At 49.5% G+C, this 16,010-nt stretch overlaps 1 protein-coding gene and 1 long non-coding RNA gene across 3 annotated transcripts; both read left to right on the forward strand.

The window, feature by feature from the left end:
* Positions 1-3,643: 3,643 nt before the first annotated feature.
* On the forward strand, positions 3,644-5,261 carry LOC120704453. The gene is made up of 2 exons (XR_005687558.1): positions 3,644-4,039; positions 4,162-5,261. It is a non-coding gene; the product is annotated as an uncharacterized LOC120704453 (long non-coding RNA).
* A 1,149-nt stretch (positions 5,262-6,410) lies between these two features.
* LOC120704439 (pentatricopeptide repeat-containing protein At5g66520-like) lies at positions 6,411-11,726 on the forward strand. 2 transcript variants are annotated; one of them, XM_039988835.1, is made up of 3 exons: positions 6,412-8,769; positions 9,027-10,010; positions 11,297-11,726. In XM_039988835.1, exon 1 carries the CDS (start codon positions 6,880-6,882, stop codon positions 8,641-8,643), a length of 1,764 nt encoding a protein of 587 aa, XP_039844769.1. In that variant the 5' UTR covers positions 6,412-6,879; the 3' UTR covers positions 8,644-8,769; positions 9,027-10,010; positions 11,297-11,726. The 2 variants fall into 2 exon arrangements, with proteins under 2 accessions (XP_039844774.1, XP_039844769.1); XM_039988840.1 differs by lacking the exon at positions 9,027-10,010 and having other exon boundaries at positions 6,411-8,769.
* Positions 11,727-16,010: the final 4,284 nt, after the last annotated feature.

The following is a 16,010-nucleotide window of genomic DNA, read 5'->3' on the forward strand; positions in this document are numbered from 1 at the left end:
TTCTGGATTGCTTTGTCGATCATGTTCAAGTGGTTTAATCGGGATTTTACCCGACAGCACTGCCGGATTACTCCGTTTTAAGTGCGTGTTAAACCTGGTTGCCGTTTCGGTGATGGTTAACGCACTTAAGCCGGATTAATTTGGGCGGGACTGCCACAAGTCGGCAAAGAACCGACGGTCTCCGCCACCTCGCGACGCCCTCCGGGCCGTCGGAGGCGGAGAAGACCGTCGGCTCCGCCGGCGGAGACCGGTGCGCCCGGATTCGCCTCTCTCAACTGTAGATGGATGAGAGGGTTCGAGAGAGTTGTGGGGACTTATGGAGTGGGCTGCATGGATCCACCCGTGATAGGCTTCGGGGGCATGGATGGCAAAAAGAAAAAAATTAAATATGTCGATGGCCCGCTGGGTATAGATTGCCAACGGCCCGGCCCGGCACGACAACGGGCCAGCATGGCCAGTTATTGCTTGGGCCCTCACGGGCCGGGCCACCGCGTGCTTCGTGCCTGGCCATCGGCGTGGGCACTGCACTATGAGCCGTTTTTCGGGCCGCGCCGGCCCGTGAAGCACGTCAAAAGCAATAGGCCGTGCCGGCCCACGGCCCAATTTTTTCCTCCTTTCCTTTCTCCTCCTCTCCTTCCTCAGCCCCGGCGGCGACGGCGGGTGGCGCGGCGGGCACAGGTGGCGGGAGGAGGCAGGGGCGCGGCGGCATCGGGTGGTGCGCCAGCGGCAAGTACCGGCAGCGAGAGGAGGTGCGGTGGCGGCTGTTGACGCTTACTAACGATCATTTCCAGATGTCAACTTGATCCAAAAATCATGAGAGTTTGCATTTCTTACCCGTATCCTTATTCAATAAAGTCCCTAAACCACACTTTACCTTTTAGAAAATGCAAGTTGTATTTTGGAGCTAATATGCAGGTTGCAAGCACACTTTGGCCCGATATAAAATCACAGAAAATATCAGAGCGACGATTCAGGCTCAAATGGATCAAATGTAGCCCAAGAACCAATCCAAATGAAGTCAAGACAGACCAACTCCAACGTGGATCAGACAAGGAGGCCCAGAACAGCCTGCCAGAAGAAGTTGGTGGCGGTTGGTGGCCCGGGCAGGCTGACCGACCTACCTGGTCGGCCGACCTGGCCCATGGGCCCTACTGCCTCAACCAGGGCATGTGGCGCCTCCCCATTGGTCCCTTACGTTGGTTGTGAAGGTTCTCACCCGTGGCTCCCTGCTATAAATACAAGGGGGGTAGAGAATGAGAACACACACCACCACCACACTTCCTCTCCTCTCTTGCTCATCTTGCATAGTCTTTAGGCTTAGTGGAGTTTAGGAGAAGTTTAGGAGTCATCGAGTCGCCAGAGTTGCTCGAGAGTTCTGGTATGGGTTCATCTCTAGCTCTCTCTTGTAATATTCGGTCGTTTGTAATAGACTTAGACTATGGTTGCTGATATCTGCTTGAAGTATGTTCTGAGTTATCGGATATATGCTTCTTGATATGGTTGCGTTATTATTCAATGCTTGCATTGCATGATCGCCATGTGCTGGAGATGGTTAGTCTTTTGTTCTTAGAACTCTATCAACTGCTCCAGTATTCGTATGATTGCTCTAGTGTGATGTCTGTCCATCCGGAGGGTGGGGGCTCCGCGCGGGACACTAGAGTATCCCTTACTAGTGTAGACATGGTGTCTAGATTAGCTAAGAGTTGCTTGATGTCAACTATGCCTAAGGTTTGTAGAGGTATCCGGCAGGTGGTGACAGTCTTGTCCGAGCCCGAGTAGTCCTCCACGTTCGGTATGGGGGGTAGGAGGTACATAAAATCACCGGGGTGTACATGCTCCTCCCGTTGCTTCGATAGCGATCTCCCTGTTGTGTAGTTTAATCTCTGACGTGCTAACCAATGAGAAAGTATAGATATAGCTAGCCTAGCACAGTTGACTCGAGCTCTAACTTCTGCCTTGCTCCTGGCCTAGAGCATCTTTTATCTTTCTTTTATTTATTTATTTATTTATCTAAGAGGGTAGTTTGTGTGTGTCACACTACCTCCTACCATGTTATTATTTTACCCCTGTTTATGCATGAGAATATTCAATCTAGATAAAGTTCACCAACTAGTCTATATCTCTTCAGTCACCGCCTTCCCTGCGGAAATATAAATGACACCCTGGTATATTCCCGGGTAAAATGCTACAGCGGTATTCCGTGCGCTTGCGGATTTATTCGTGGTTCATGAAATACCTGCCACCCCAATTGGCGTCTGCGGGCGTCATCGCTGGTTCCCGGTGGTGACGTTGGTAGCCACCAACAGTGGCGACGGGTGGTGCGGTAGTGACTGCGGGTGGCGGCAGGAGGCGCGGAGCGCGGCGGGTGGTGCGGCAAGGACTGGCGACGTGAGGAGGCGCAGGATACTTTAGGGTTAGGGTTTGTGAGGAGGGGGTGGTCGGGGGAAGTTTTGTAGGGGAAATTTGTGGGCTGGGTGGGCCGAAGGAGCTGTTGGGGGCATCGTGCTGTTGGGGGCGCGGTCGAGAGATGGGCAAATTTCGAGAACCGAACTAAAAAGAAAAGAGCACAGAATCAAAAAAATCGAAGTCGAGAATTTTGATTTCTAATTCAGTTCCTGATTCTGCAGAATTGAAATAGACTGTTTGATTCGATTCTTGGGCTCGGTTAACTGAACTATCCAAGCTCAACAAGGAAGTCCAATAGAAGTCCAAGACATACAATAGCCCATCTTGAATTATACCACCCTCTCCCCCTCCCCCAACCTCCCCAACCCCGCGCCTCCACTCCCCCCCCCCCTCACACACACACACCCCCCCCCCCCACACACACATACATGCATCCTCATTCCCCTAGCCCCGCCGCCTCCACTCCCTCCACTCCCGACCACGAAGTGGCAGCGCTCCATCTCCAGCCCCCTACCGGCCAACCCAACCGCCGCTGCCGCCACCCAGCGCCCCCAGCCCCGTCACCGCCCTCAGAGATGGGTTTCAACACCAGTGATGCGTCCTTGGACTTCTTCCATTCCGTTGCCTACGGCAGTGCCACCCCCACGGCGCACCACCGAGGGTCACCAAGGTCTTCATCATTAGCACCGACAGCACACGGCGACGATTTTCTTGCCGCGCACGCGCCTCATCGAGGCTCTGCGGCCTTGGCATAGCTCGAGTGAGGTGGATGGGCAGGCAGGGCGCGAGCAGCGTCGCTCGGAGGCGGCAGCGAGTGGCGGGCGGGGTTCGAGGAGCTGGAGCAGCGCAAGGGCCCAAAGGCAAGGAGCTTAGGATGCGCAGCGCGAGGAGCTGGAGGCCTGCGCACTGGTGATGGCGCACCCGAGACACCTTCTTTTTGCTTTCTGAAAAAAATTTGGTTCCTTCGATTAGAACCGGAATCGAACTGAAAGAACCAAGATCGAAATTTGTCGTTTCCTACGTCTAAAAAGAACCGCTCGGTTTTGCACGAAAATGTTAGTTTGCACCTGATATGTTCCCTTGGTAATAATATAGAATATGGCAGTGATGCCATGACAAGCAAGATTAATACCAAGAGAGGTGACTGCTGTAAAAGGAATTGTGCTGTAAAGTGTAAACCAAAATTTGATCATGCAGAAGATAGTCTGAATTCAGAACAGTTTGGTTCAGCTAACTTGGGCAGCTGACAAGTATCTTCTTCAAACAATCGTTTTGCAGAACTCGGCAATTCAGAATCTTCTCATTACCTATTCTGGACTGTTTTTTAGTGCTCAGCTCACCGATACAAATATGATTTGTAAGATAGTTCAAGTTCACTAAAGGTATCCTCTTTTCTGGCACAACATCGGTGCTCTGAGGATGAAGAATGAGTGCTCCATGTTTAAAGCACACTCCAGTGACAGGAATCTGGAAGGGGACATTTCACTACTCTGCCTCTATATCAGCATCTCATTCTTTTGCAGTGTGCTAACCTGTTTCACCATTCCTTTTCTCACTCAGATGCCGCAGGTCGCTCCAGAAGATGAAGAGGGAGCATGCCACCCTGAAGCAGAAGCTGGAGACATACTTTCAGGTAAACGCAACACTCTAATTTGTAAAGACCAAAGGCCCTGTTGCTGCTCACTCTAGTTTGCAGCAGTGCTTTTACAAGGATGATGAACGCTCTTACCTATTTACCGCCTACTGATGAGGCAGTTGCTGAGGCAAGTCGGTCCTTGAGAGCGCGCGCGCGGTGAACTCATGGAAGTAACAAGAATAGCATGGAATGCAGTTCCAAAGGAAATAATGGTGTGGGCTACCTCTGTTCCTTTGGACCAGTAGTATGCCCCTGAAGTTTTGCCCCTTTTGTTGCTCATGGGTCATGGCCTCATGGGTGACGTCCCTGTGGTTTTTATACCATCTGGTGCTGTGCTATACGCTTGGCATGCTCCTTGGTTAAATCACTAAATGGGTGTGATTGGTACGCTGCACAAGGGCTCTACCCAGGCTTGCGTAATGCAAGTTAGCTTGTTTGGTAGGCTGAACAGACCTGTAAGCCAAGCTCCGGTTGTGCAAATAGTCCCGTACGGCCTGCACAGTGGGAAACGCGATTCAGCTGCGTCTCCGGTAGTGCAGCCTGCATAGAGCTCCGACTAGCCACTTGCCTACCATCTGCTCACCTCCTGTGCTCTCACCACCGGAGCGGAGTGAAGGAACTGTCTTACGCCGGGCGGAATCCCCCACCGCCGCACTGTGCCGCCGGCAACTGTGATGGCATCCTCTTCGATCGCACCTCCTACGTCCGCAATCCCTCGATTCTAGTCGAATTTCCCAAAGGTCCGGCAGAGTTCACCCTGGCAGTCGCACCGATGTCGTGGAGCTCCCTCAATTTGAGATCCAGAGCACACCCCCAAGCAGATCTGGCCACCGACTTCAAGGTCCTGGATGAGCGAGCTGTCGTCCACCTGCTACCGCAGGTGCAGGCTGCAGCTCGAACAGAGGCTGCTCCGGGAGCAGCAGCCTGCCGGAGACGCCGGTGTGGCCGTCAAGGTGTTGGATGCCAAGAAGCGCAAGGTACGAAGCGATGGGCATCAAGACATCAAGGGAGTGAACATCAGGTCCTTCATTGTTTAATTTCTTTTGCCTGCGAAGATGTCCAGTGTGCAGCGAATTGTTTTTTGAGTAAGCAGCGTGCTGTGATTTTGTTTCCTGTCAAATTATTGAATGAGTTGATTTGGGAATGCAGTGTATTTTCTCTCTTTTGTTCGATTACATGTTCATTTCTTTGTTTCAATGGAATTCTCGACTTGCTAGCTTTCTCCGTGGAGTTAGACAGCGATGCTTGCTAGCTTGAATGCCATGTTTAGGCTAGTTCCAATTGTTCCTTTTACTGGTGCTGAGAAAAAAAATATTCTCAGTTCACAGCACAGAGGTGACTGAAGTTAAATTCACCACCTTACAAGATGGGTGACCACACTCTTAGCAATTCAACCAACCAAACAAGAAGAAACGCAACCAGGCTTATCTTATACAAGTCAACCAAACATGAGCCTCTCGTACTGAGCTGACCAGGCTCAAGCTAGCCTGGCTTAGTTCCTAGCCAGGATAGACCTAAGCCAATAAACCAATCACACCCAATGTTTCTGTACTCTGATATGTAATGCTATCAATATACATATGGGTTCTATCATATGATATCTGTCTCACGCCTTTGTTCCATTTCATGAATTCAGTATCCATGCTGCTGAAAACGATTCTCTTGAAATAACTAGCATGATGAATTTTAGTTTCAAAATTGTTTCGAGAAAGAGCATGGAAAACATTTACTTGGCCATCTTACTACTCAAGTTCCATCGGCATACGGAATTGCATTCCATTACTACCCAAGTTCATAGTCGGTCCTCAGCTAGCCGGCGGCAGCAGCGTCCTCAAGGCCATCAGTCACTAGGGGTGGTAAAGGGCCATCAAATTTGGCCTAGATACTCTGAAGGCCGGGCTCTAATTCTGAGCTAAAAAAATTAAAGGGTCAAGTTGGGCTGCTGATCACTAGGACTATGTCCCATTACCACTCCTATCTGCCACATAGACATCGGCCCAATTAGAAGTTGCAGTCATGTTTTTTTTTTCAATCAGGAAGTTGCAGTCATTATGGCGAACATAGATGTTAAGTACTTAAGTATGGCCCAGATAATGGAGTAGAAATTGTGGCGTGGCAGGCGCGTCCTTTTGTGTACCGGCTATGAATTTTATTTATTTATTTATTTATTTATTTAAACTGATTATTGGAAGGAGAAACGAAAATTTTAACTGAACAATCACTTTGGATTTGAATCTATAATTACTTCCATTTTAGACCGAAAATACATATATATATATATGGCTTTGTGTACACGAAGCTCTTTCGGGTTTCATCTCTAGCCTACCCCAACTTGCTTGGGAAAAAAAGGCTATGTTGTTGTTGTTGTTGTTGTTGTTGTGTACACGAAGCAGACTTGAATTGTTTGCCAATAAAGTTGCAGCAGATATTGTCACACAATTGCAGACGTTAGTAAACTTGGTGGTGGCGCCTAGCACCTTTTGTTATGTTCTTCTCCGCGTCTAGGATTGTTGTTTTTGAAGCAAACTGAGTATTAGTAAAAGCTTTTAATTCATTGTGCTGGAGCTCTAGTGATCTTAAAGTTAGTGATTGAGGTCAAGAACAATCTATTTATGTATGGAAAATACCAAACGTAAATCATATTTATCCATGGAACGACTATGTACTTGCATCCTTTGACCAACTTCAGTATCTGCAGGTTAGTTTTGCTTGGTTCGAGTCCAGGTTTCGTGTTTTGTTTTGCAGACAGGAACATGCTCAAATCCCTGTTCACACCAGCGCGCGCACTTTGAAAACCAAGTTGGAGTCGGTCCGGCTCGAGCTCGCCCCTGCTTGCCATGCCCGCCCATCGCCACCGCCTCCGCCTCCGCTTCCTCGCGGCACTCGTCGGGCTCCAACCCGCCGCCGCCGGTTTCTCCACGGCGCCGTCCCGTGGGTGCCCGCTACACGCCGCGCTCGCGCGCCGGGGCGCCCCAGCGGCCGCCGCGCTCGCCCTCTACTCCCGCATCCGCGCCGCCGCCTCGCCGACCCCCTACACCTTCTCCCTCCTCCTCGCCTCCCTCGCCTCGTCCTCGCCCCGCGCTCCCTCCCCCGCCGCAGGCGGAGGATGCGATGGCCGCGCCGCCGCGGGGCTCGCGCACGCGCAGGCTCTCAAGTGCGGCGCGCTCGCGCACACCGTCGTCACCAACTGCCTCCTCAAGCTCTACTGCGCGCTCGGCCTCCTCCCCGACGCGCGCAGGGTGTTCGACACGACCGGCGCCGCCGCGCTGGACGGCGTCTCCTGGAACACGATGGTGTCGGGATACGGCAAGAGCGGCGACCTGGAGACCGCGCGTGAGCTATTCGTCAGAATGCCCGACAGGAGCCTAGTTTCCTGGAGCGCGATGGTCGACGCGTGCGTTCGCGCGGAGGAGTTCAGCGATGCGCTGAGGGTGTTTGATCGGATGATGGAGGAGGGATTCAGGCCAGACGCAGTAGTGCTGGTCAGCATGCTCAAGGCTTGCGCACATCTTGGTGCTGTTGAGACGGGGCGGTGGGTTCATAGGTATCTGGAAGCGGAGGGGTTTGGGAGGAGGCCACAGAATGTCATGCTTGAGACTGCGCTTGTGGATATGTATTGCAAGTGTGGGTGCATGGAGGAGGCGTGGCAGGTCTTTGACAGAGTTTGGAGCCACGATGTGGTGTTATGGAATGCAATGATTGGCGGGCTTGCGATGAATGGTCATGGCAAGCGTGCAATTGAGTTGTTTAGAAGGATGCTTGACAAGGGGTTTGTGCCGAATGAGTCAACATTTGTTGCTGTTTTGTGTGCGTGCACCCATGCAGGGCGTGTGGATGAAGGAAAGGAGGTTTTCAGGTCCATGCGGGACCATGGGGTTGAGCCCCGGCGGGAGCACTACGGATGCTTGGCTGATCTCCTTGGACGTGCAGGGCTTGTGGAAGAAGCTGAAGCTGTGTTATTGGACATGCCAATGGATCCACATGCATCACAGTTGGGGTCTCTAATGTCATCATGCCTGATGCACAACAACATTGTTGTGGGCGAACGTGTCGGAAAGAAACTTATTGAGCTAGAGCCTGATGATGGTGGACGTTATGTTGCTCTGTTCAATCTATATGCAGTCAATGGTTTATGGGAAGATGCAAAAGCTGTTCGGCAGATGATGGAGGAGAGGGGAGCCAAGAAGGAGACGGGCTTGAGCTTTGTTGAGTGGAATGGTTTGGTCCATGAATTCATGTCAGGGGATACTAGACACCCCCAAACAAGGATGATCTATGCATTATTGGAAGATATGGAACGGAGGTTACAACTGATTGGTTATGTCAAGGATACCAGCCGAGTGCTTATAGACATGGACGATGAGGAAGATAAGGGCAGTGCCTTATCCTACCACAGTGAGAGGCTTGCATTAGCATTTGGAATCTTAAACATTCCCCATGACATGCCTATTCGTATTGTCAAGAACCTTCGAGTGTGCCGTGACTGCCATGTGCATGCCAAACTTGTATCCAAGCTCTACCAGCGTGAGATCATTGTGCGTGACCGCCATCGCTTCCACTTGTTCCGTGATGGTGTTTGCTCCTGCAATGACTATTGGTGAAGTTGCTACTGACTACTGGGTATAACATGGTTATCAACATCAATCTGAAAACAGCAACTAAACAGATTATCAGTTGACCCATGACTGTTACAACCAAGGTGAATGTGGAGGATAAGAGAAAACTTGGTAAAATTTCTCATCATACTATTTTTACCCCAATATCATATATCATGAATAATATTCTGTTTATATGCAAAGTAAACATTTTAGAGCTTTTTTAAGATGTAACTAGCTTCAACTATTTCTCTCTCTTCTTTTCTCATTGCTGTTTTCTGAATGTTATTGACTGAAGCGTGAATTTCTTGACTAAACTGTGCTTCTTTCATTTGTTCTTCATTGTACTCTTATTCTTCTACTCACTAGTCACTTTGTCTTGCTACTAGGTTCCCGTGTTGATCTCTATGTAAGACTGAATTTCCCCGAGAACAGAATCTGATACTGCATAGACTGCTTTTGCAGTCTACATTTCCTGATGACCAATGTCTGTGGAGGACGGCCTACCATTTCCTTCTTAAGTTCCTGCCTCCCGTACCTCATCCAGTTTGGAGTCTCAATGCTTGGTTAATTGTCTTGTTGGCACTCAAAAGTCAGAACTGAGAAACAAACAAAGCACGGGCTGATCTTGGGGCTGGTTTCTGATGTTTAACATTGGTTATTGTGATATCCGATTTCATCTTCTGAACCTCGGCTCAAGTTATCCCCTGCCAAAGTCAACTTAATTTGAGGCCTGGGGGCTGGGGCCATCAGAATCAGATGCTCGTCTGGAGTCATGAAAGATCTCAATAAGTCACAACAGTCAATCCAGTGTCTTGGTTGATGATGTATGGAACCTTGGAAGCTTTTGATGGGCAAATTCAGAGTTGAAGGCAGGTGATGGTGCAGGTGGAAAGCAGCTGTAGGTGGCAGAAGATTAGCTGTTGCTGAAAAACAGCAAGAAGTACATTTGATGCATCCACATAATCCAGTCGTAGATGTTTGTCATCCTGGTGACGGCGTCGAGAAGGGAAGAAATACCACCTGCCGGCCGAAGGAAAGCATCTTGTTTCGCTGACCCTGAGGCTGAGTGAGAGAGATCGAGACCCTTCCAGCAGTCTCTCTCCTTTACCTCTGCTTTGCTCTGCTCTGTACGTTCCTTCCTCTCTCTCTCTCTCTCTCTCTCTCTCTCTCTCTCTCTCAGTTCCGACTTCCCATGGACTACTCAAGTGGTGCGTCGGCGTCGGGGAGGGCGAGGGCGCGGTGGTGCTACTGCCGCTGCTTCCGCCGGTGGTGCCGCTGCTTCTGCGGCTGCTACTGCTGCAACTGCTTCCCCGACGAGCCCCACGACGAACCCCGCGCCACCGCCTACGCCTAGGGTCCCGGGCTCTCAGGTACCGATCCTCCGCCTCCTCTCGACTAAACTAACTTCATCCGTGCCACGCGCTCCCTCGATTCGGACTTCGGAGACCGTCGGTGCGATTTGCTGGCTCGTTACTCCTTTGATCGCGTGATCGGGCAGGGCAGGTGCTACGAACTGGAGTCTTTTTTCGGATTGGACTGGATGTAGCCTGTTGACTGCTCTGTTGCCGTCTGTGGAAACCGTGATCGTGTCGCCGTCCTGTTGGGACTTGGGGTGCAGCAGTCTGCACTGATTCGTGCACTCTGCATCGGTTAGAGCTTTCAGGGTTTAGTGCTGCATGTTTCGGCAACTAATCGGTATAATTAAGCAGCCTTCGATTCCAGCCTTCCAGGGATGACTTTAGATTGCATGGTTCCTTCTGAACAATAGTAATTCATGCCCATAAGCAGGCCAGGCCTTCAATTGTTACCCTTATTTGTTGCCATTTAAGCTCATATGTTTTGATTATGTGTTGAACAGCTGAGTTACGCACCATTGATGTGTGTAGAGTGGTAATGACAGATTCCTGGGGACCGTTTAGGTTTCATCAATAGGTGGCAGTTGTTCACCACACTGGACTGATGCCTTTTTTCGTGACCGTGCCTGAGCACGTTTTTCATTAAGAAGAAGAGAGTTTGAAACACAAGATTGGTTTCGGAGATGAGAAACCAACCCTCCCTTACCAAAGGCACTACACTGTTTCTAATGTGTGACCCGGAAACCAACTTAGGGCAGCAACTACACACTCAAGGCTGCTAAACCCCGCCTGAAACCAAGACAAAATCTCATCGACCACCCAAACTAGGACCCTCATCTATTGTTTTAACACAGCGATCAAAACTTCTATTGTTTCTCTCCTTCCAGAGCATCCAGCAGGTCAACACCAAAGCATGTTGCTTATCCTTCTGGATGTTCTTCCTCGCAGCTTCGTGTGAGCCTGCACGCTAGGAGTAACTGCGTCCCAGCCAAACTGGACTGATGCCTGATGGTGTGGTTGTGCATACATGAGTTCCTCTACTCTTTAACTGTTTCTGACGCTGCAAATTCACTCGATTGATGACACAAGTTAACCGATGTTGGATATTCTGATTTAGTGATCTAGTAGCTCTTGAAAATCTTAAAATTAATAAATCTGAATATTCCCGTTCCGTTTGGTACCCCTAGGATGTTGGATTCTTATTTTGCATGTTTACTAGCATTATGCTTCTGCTGTTTGTACCATAGGAATACATGAACAAATGGTTTTGTTTTGACCTTTGTTATGTTTCATTTGATCAGGGAGATGCTCATATAGTCATATGAGCACCGTGAGGAAATCAAGTACTGTCGTCATGTACACTAGGAAAATGGCTACCTTATTCTTGAAGTAGATGTTGAAGCTCTTTTTCAGATGGTTGTTGGACAATAAATTTGACGGTACATTAGGCAAATAGTTACTTGTGATGAGGCTGTTTAAAGTATTCCGCTCATAATGTTACCTAGATGGGAATCAAAGTAGCACTTCTTGTAATACTAGCTAATCTGTGTTACATGGTTTGCTAAACCAAAGTTGCATACTAGCACTTTCTGCATACACGGATACACCCGGATGTACATAAACAAAATTATATTATCTGTTTCTCTCCAATGATACTTGTGTATGTTTATACATTCTTTTATGACTATGTTCCACATTTTGATATATGTACTAAGGTATTTGATGAATGTCTGGATACAATTGTGCTGTTATATTCTACATTTCTTCTCCTATCTGGGAATCCCTAGCGTTTCCAGAACTACTTGTTGCTAGTACCATTTGGTTGTGCGTGGAGAAGGTTTAATTGCATTGTGTTCTTACTCATTGTGTTGCCATTCTATTGCAAGCGGAGGACAAGAAAAATTCACAATCATGTGTCAAACCTGTGACATGCTCAAGCAGCATTAACATTTCGAGCTATTTATTGTGTGCACAAACAATTGTATCATGTGGCGTGCTGGGTGCATTTCTGGAGGTATGTCTTGTGCCGGTGTCTGGCTGAAACCCTGCACTAAGTATTAATCGTGCATGCATGCACATCCCTATTTGTCACTTGGGGCCATATGCCTGAACTGTCAGCTGCAGCTGTGATGTTGCGTATTACATGCATCCTGTAATCGCCCACTGAAAGGTTAGTGTCAGCAATCAATATGCATTGCCATTGTTGACTATGAGGTACCAAATCTTGTCCGCTTGCCCAGAGGAAATTGTTTGCCCTGCACTGCAGCACTGACGGCTCGTCTTCTGGATGCTAGCTCATTTCTGGTCATCCATTGCAGCAGCGTGCAGCGAGTTCCATTCCACCTGCAACATCACCAAACAGATTGAGCAGCCTGAATGCCTTGCCAACTTCTTCGTCGTCGACAGCAGCTCGGAGGTATCAGGGGCCCGTTTGGTTTCTTGTAGCGCAATGAGGGAATCTTGTATGCATGGAGTACTAAACGAAATTTATTTGCAAAATCTCTTCACGAATGAACATAACTTTTCGCGACGAATCTAATGATGATAATTAATCGATGATTAGCTACAGTAATGCTACAGTAACAAACTTCTAATTATGCGGTCAAAGTTCTCATTAGATTCGTCTCGCGAAATAGCGCAAGGCTGTAAAGTTAGTTTTATAAATTAATTTTATTTAGTACTCTTAATTATTGGTCAAAATTTTTGCTACCTATACTACTAAGACAACCAAACAGGGCCCAGGTAACAGCTACTCCTACTCATCACACACTAAAACTTCAGAAAGATTCTCGCGCTGCAAAACAAGGTTTTGCCTTGAAATTGAATGGGTTGTTGGCTACCCTGTCTTGGCATGAAAAGGATGCAAATCCATTTTCTTGGATTGGTCTGAGCAAGCAGGCCTGATGTGTAACAACTAACAATGCATTTTAAGCTGAGCTCTGGTCCAACTACTACTCTCCATCACGGGTCAGCACGTCTGAATACTCGTGCCGACTGCTGGCTGACCGGTGAGAGACCCCGACGACGATCAATCATACTGACTGTATTTTAAGCTCTGGTCCAACTATTAGTCTCCATTTTTTTTTAATGCACGAGTGCTGCCAGTGCAGGCTGCGTCTCACTGTTCGCTTGCCACTCCCTGGCTGGCTGGCTGCCTCGCTTGAATTGAAAAGCTGAAACTAACCATGCCCTCCTGTTCTGCACTGACTGGTGATTGCAGCATCAGCTCAGCCTGCATGCTTCCCTGAACCAAGAACCAAGATAAAAGCCCTCACATGGTCAACAAGAATTTCTCGCATTTTTTGTCCACTTGTGGTCATTGGTATAGTGTGCCACAGTGCCTTTACACTTTACACCTGCCAGGCGGCCAGATCAAGGCCATCCCCTCCCCTCCCCTCTCCTCTTGGGGTCAACTTGGTACTGACCAGAGGGAGATCACATGCAGCAGTACTATCTGTCAGGTAGATGTGTCAGTCAGAACCAGGCATCAGGCAATGGGCCTGGCGATGGATGGATGGATGGATGGGAGAGAAGAGATCTTCCATGGCAGCTTTGCCCCCTGTGATGATACTGTACTGCTGCAGCTCAGTTCCTATCGCGAGCAGAGTACTACTCTACAGTGGCCCTATTTGATCTATGGGTTAGAGTTAGATTGAATTAGATTGGAGCCATCTAACCCAAAAGTAGTCAAACAGAGTGGGTTAGAGTGGGTTAGATGTATCTAACTCACCCCAAAAAACAACCCCCAAGGGGTGCTTATTTGGGTTAGAGTTGTGGGGCCCACGTTTTTTTTTCCAATCCGGATCTGGTTGTGGCGACCCGTTCCCCTCCCGAGCCAGCGCACCCCCTTCCGTTCGACCCCCTGGCGACCAGGGCGCCTGGCGGCGGATCCGGCGCCGCCGCTCGCCCTCCGCCCTGCGCTCGCCCTCCCCGGCGCTGCTCCCCTCTGAGCTCGAGCTGGTCCCTGCTCCGCTGCGCGGCCCCCCTCCAAGCTTCTCCTTGGCGCGGCATCCCTGCGCTCCCCGGCGCGGACCCCCTCCAAGCAGCTCCCCGGCGCGGCATCCCTGCGCTCCCCGGCGCGGCCCCCTCCAAGCAGCTCCCCGGCGCGGCCTCCCTCCGAGCGACTCCTCGGCGCAGCCCCTCTCCGACCGGTTCCCGGCGCGTCTTCCCCGGCCAAGCGTCCCCCGACCAGCGCCAACGCCTGTCCAGGACCCCCCTGTCTCCAACGTAGAGCAGGAAGGTATAATGGTGCACAAATGAATGGTGATGGGTACCGAGCCGTTGTCGATGGATTACTTTCTAGGAGGGGGTTGGTGTATAGCCGCCAACAGGTGAAGAACCAACTAGTGATACTCAAAAACATCCATTCTTTTCTGGCGGTACTTGCAAGTGCACACAGGGTTGGGAAGAAATCCAGATGGGACGGTTGATGCGGAGTCCCACCGCCCCACCGCCGAGCAATGGCATGACGCCCCACCGCCGGCCGAGCAATGGCATGACGCCCCACCGCCGGAAGGTATGAAATAAACTTTCAACCATGCACATGCCAAAGTTAGAAATGTGATAGAGCGGTCTTTTGGAGTGTTGAAGATGAAATTTAGAATGCTGTTAAACATGCCAAGCTTTCCAGAGGACAAGCAAGCTAGAATTATTGTTGCTTGTATGGCTCTTCATAATTTTATTCGAGAGAGCAGAATTGCAGATAGAGAATTTGGTGCCTGTGATGCGGATGAAAATTATATGCCAATGCCTAGCTCTTCTGATTCCGATTGGCCAGAAGATGAACCTCTTGTTGAAGATACAAACATGAACGAGTTCCGTGATGAGTTAGCTCATGCTTTGTTTTATGGAGTGTAATTTTTTTTTGCCATAACTGAGTACTTGTATGTTTGAGTGAGACATCTCATTTGTATGGATAATATAATTTTTATCATGTTTTTTTTACTTTTGTTTGTGAAGATGATTTGTTTGTAACATTTATGAGTGGCAGGAGGCCACACAAGAGATCCAGCTAGAAAGAGCATTTAAAGGACTAAATGATTGGAAAAGTGCCTTTAAGCCAACTCTAACCCTTGCATCCAAACACCACTTTAGTTAGAGTTAGTTTAGAATTAGTCTAGAGTTAGAAACTAACTCTAACTTCTAACAAGTTAGAGTATCCAATCAGGGCCAGTACTGCCCTCCCTGCGGTGGCGCCGCTGCTCCCGGGTCAACAACTGGATCAGGATCAACCAGGCAAAAGCTTCCAGCAGAGGCAGGCGAGCTACACACCAGAGAGTTCTGATTCTGACCACTGACTCTGTTCCTCCACCTCCCTGTTCATGGAACTCGAATCAAGGGCCTCTTTGGGAGGGCTTCACGCGGACGGCTCCGGCTCCGTGCTACAGTACGCTGTAGCACGGAGCTGAAACGAAGCAGCTTTGCCTGTGGGAGGAGTGAAGCCGCTGAAGCTGCGGGAGGGTGGCTTCACCGGCTCTGTGCTACAGCGACGCTACAGTACGCTACAGTAGACGAAGCCGGATACGGTGAAGCCGTGCCAAACAGGCCCCAAGCTGCTACAAACATGGGGAGATCTCTTTCTCTAGCTGGAGCCTAGAGCTAGCTAGTTACCAATATCTACCCATTGAGAGGCTTTCAGCAGCTTTGGTTTACTCTGAAAAACGGTAGGAAAACACTCGGATGTTTGACTTCGCCTGTTCCGCTTGCAATTGCCTTCTGCTCTGTGCGAGAGAAGGTACACTGGTGTAGGCACAGGAAGGGGGCCTCTACAGGGCTAGAAGTAGATGATGAATATCCTTCGGCTTGGCTACCTGTCAACTTGTGATCTTGTCGTCATGCACGTTGGGCGCACTCGGATGTTTGACTTCGCCTGTTCCGCTTGCAATTGCCTTCTGCTCTGTGCGAGAGAAGGTACACTGGTGTAGGCACAGGAAGGGGCCTCCACAGGGCTAGAAGTAGATGATGAATATCCTTCGGCTTGGCTACCTGTCAACTTGTGATCTTGTCGTCATGCAC

This window comes from Panicum virgatum, chromosome 1K, assembly GCF_016808335.1.
Source record: "Panicum virgatum strain AP13 chromosome 1K, P.virgatum_v5, whole genome shotgun sequence".
Lineage (NCBI taxonomy): Eukaryota > Viridiplantae > Streptophyta > Magnoliopsida > Poales > Poaceae > Panicum > Panicum virgatum.